Source organism: Anopheles arabiensis, chromosome 3 (assembly GCF_016920715.1).
Source record: "Anopheles arabiensis isolate DONGOLA chromosome 3, AaraD3, whole genome shotgun sequence".
Taxonomy (NCBI): domain Eukaryota; kingdom Metazoa; phylum Arthropoda; class Insecta; order Diptera; family Culicidae; genus Anopheles; species Anopheles arabiensis.
In genome coordinates, this window is record NC_053518.1 from 77,498,487 (window position 1) to 77,501,670 (window position 3,184).

The 3,184-nt window shown below is 39.1% G+C and overlaps 1 protein-coding gene across 1 annotated transcript; it reads right to left on the bottom strand.

Annotated features, from left to right (window-relative positions):
- Positions 1-335: 335 nt before the first annotated feature.
- On the bottom strand, positions 336-2,951 carry LOC120901197. Its single transcript, XM_040308905.1, has 3 exons — positions 2,824-2,951; positions 690-2,727; positions 336-397 (listed from the first exon to the last, which is right to left on the bottom strand). Exons 2-3 carry the CDS (start codon positions 2,716-2,718, stop codon positions 336-338), a joined length of 2,091 nt encoding a protein of 696 aa, XP_040164839.1. The 5' UTR covers positions 2,719-2,727; positions 2,824-2,951.
- Between the last annotated feature and the right edge of the window lie 233 nt (positions 2,952-3,184).

Sequence of the window (3,184 nt, forward strand, 5' to 3'; positions counted from 1 at the left end):
ATTGTGAACAAATTGCAGCTGATCGTGCTGTGATAAAAGCTTGAGATAATGCATTCTGCAGTTAGAAAATGTTCTTTTTAGCTGTTCCATGTAATCGTAAGGTCTAGTTGAGATGAACAGAGCTCGAATACCATCCAAACTAGCAAGTCTTCCAAAGAAATGCACTACGAACTCTTTATAGAAAGGAGCAGTCTCGTCAAGCCCATCGAATAAGATAATCAGTTGTTTTTGGTTGAACTTCTGCTGGAAAACCTTCAGCTCGATCAACTGTGCGAATGTTAATTCTAACGTTTTTGTTTTACATGTGTTGACATAAAGTGTTCCGTTCACTAACGTCAATAGCTCTGCAGCATGATCAGCTTGGTCCCGGAACACATCCGTTGATTCAATCGAAAAGCTATAAACGTTTGGAACAAAATGGGTAAGATGGATCAAACGGTAAATAAATCGAACGATGGCGATATCATCAAGCAGCTTAATGTCAGATTTTTGCCATCGTTTGTAATCGGTGCAATACTGTGAAGCATTCATTTGAATAACATACAGTGAAGGATCATCGATCGATAAAGCATGTGTAAGCCATGTGAAATATGTTGACTTTCCTGCTCCAGCTTCATCAAGTAAAAGATGTACTTTCGTTTCATCGTGCTGCTTGAAAACATCAGGAATGGCATATTGTACATCATCACTTGCGGATGAAACCGATGCGACCATTTGAGAAAACTCATCACTCTTGAACCGAATATCGTCAATGAATATTATTTCATTTGAGACATAAACAGTTAAACCTAAGTTATTCTCCTCTACTTCGAAATCTTTTGCATTCTCTCCATCATATGGAACAACGGTGCGCGAAATATACCTTGGCTTGATTGCTTCAAAGTTCTGTTCCTTCGATTCGATATATTTAATACGATCTAGTTCATAATAATTGTACAAGAACTTACACACGAAGCTTAAGCCATCATCATCATTTACAATTCCACTCAGCGATATCGTGGTTCCGAAAAGATTTAATGTTGTTGTGCAATATTTTGCGTACAGCTTTTGTCTTGCCTTTTCGGTTAGATCACGTACGAAGAAACATTCTTCATTCGGGCGTGCTTTAAGTACTTCTTCGATTACTATAAACTTTATCTTATATTCTTTGGCATATCTTTGAATTTCTGGCAGTATCGATTTCTTAGACCGATCAATGGTCATTATAATGGTGTAAGAGATGGGATGGACTTCTGCAATAAACTCAAATAAACCACGGAGTACATCACGTATATCTTCCTCAAAATCACTCGCTGCATAGTGTATGAATAATGCATTGCATTGAAGCAATGCAACGGTCTGGGATGCAACAAGGGAATACACTACGATATCCAATGTGGTATAATATTGGTAACGTTCATAAGCGGACTCATCGCTGAGAAACTCGTACAGTTCAGTGTGTTGAAGTCGATCTGATCGAACCACAATGTATCGATACATATATTGCCATCGACTAAGGTCACACTGTGATTCAATTTGGAATCTAGAAAAGTTATAATTCACTTTCATACTGATAAACTGTTGTTTCAAATAGTTTAAATCCATAGAAATAGGCTGGGACAAGCTCATCGAATCAAACAGTCGCATGAACATAATGTTATGCGCTGTCTTTCTATCGTCGACCCAGTGTGGCATTATTTCTAGAACACTGTTGTGTAGCTGGTCCCCGTTCAAGGATCCACAAACAAGCATAAACTCTTTGTAAAATTTCTGTATAACCCGATTCACCTGATCGTAGAAAAATGATTCGTCGTGCGTGGAAGTCGGAGGACCCTTGGTTTGAAAGAAGGACTTATCGATCATGAATTGCATCTCTTCCCAGCTAACGCAACTATTGTCACACTGCTTCGCTTTTATAAGCCTATCATATTCACTCTTAAGAACAGCTCGCAACTTCCCCAAGATTGATGATTCACATGCAGTTAGTAATCGTTGGCTTAGTTTAAACTTCCCTGTGCCTCCTTCTAGTTCCTCGACACACACAGAAATCAGATCGACGAATACGTTTAACGAAGAATAATTCGATTTGATTTCTTTGTCGTAACGAACATGTAGTACGAGCATCTGTCCTAGCTTTTCTAGACTTGCTTGCCGTAATGCATCACTCAGAGCATGAAATTGTTCCTCAGGGCTGAAGCTGTAACACGTTGCTCCTATGGCGTCGCAAAAGGAAAGTATCTCGCTGCTGTCCTGTGGCCGTAATGTTAATTTTGGTTTCAATTTGTTGTCAATCGTTGCATTAGTGCACAGCAAGTATGTATGCGAACCTGTGGTCGATCTTTCATATCCTTCCAGGTACGAAATGAAGTACTTTGAAATTGAAAATGGCCCATTGGAGTTCCATTTCGTGAGCAGCGTTCCTTCCGTAATGGCTGGTCGCTCTTTTCGCGTTGGTGTGTACGGATGGTTTGGATGTATTTTTTTCGATTTCGTTGGCTTTTCGGATGGATATTTATGTTTAGCTTGTATGTAGACAGTACCTTCCGGTATCGTTGGCGATGTGTAGCGAAACACCAGGTCGTCGAACTTTCCTGCATCTGGAACCTCCATCTTCAACTCAAATTGGGGCAACTTTCCTTGGCGGTGCAATGCGAATGCCCGGAAAAGAATGATCATCGTCAATCGAATGTGGTAAACGGCGCCTTGTAAGGGGGATCTTTTGTTATTGGTAGGGGCCATATTTCGTTGCTGAAAGCAATGTAAAATAAACATATTACGGCTGCAGCTTAAGGTTGAATGATAAAAGATCTGTTAATTTCGTTTTATGTGGAAACGTATTTTTACCTTTGATAAAGATGAGTAGCTTCCTAAAACAATCAAGATGTTAGACTCGGTAAGATTTCCGCAAGAACTTGGTCCTCAAAAAACGTGATGAAAGCTGACTCATGTTTCCATTGGATCGTTTTGTACTGTATCCTACGATATTTGATAAAATAAAATATGATAAGTTATGTGAAAAACGTTTTTCACTTAATTAACATTCAAACACACTTCGGGTTGAAAGATAATCCTGAACCTATAAAAGCTATGATTATAATTGAGATACTAATTATTATCATGAATAATACATTAATTAATCCCGTCGCACAATCGTCTACTCGTAGAACTTAATACCGTACCCGCCATGGGTTCAAGCCCCGTAGGT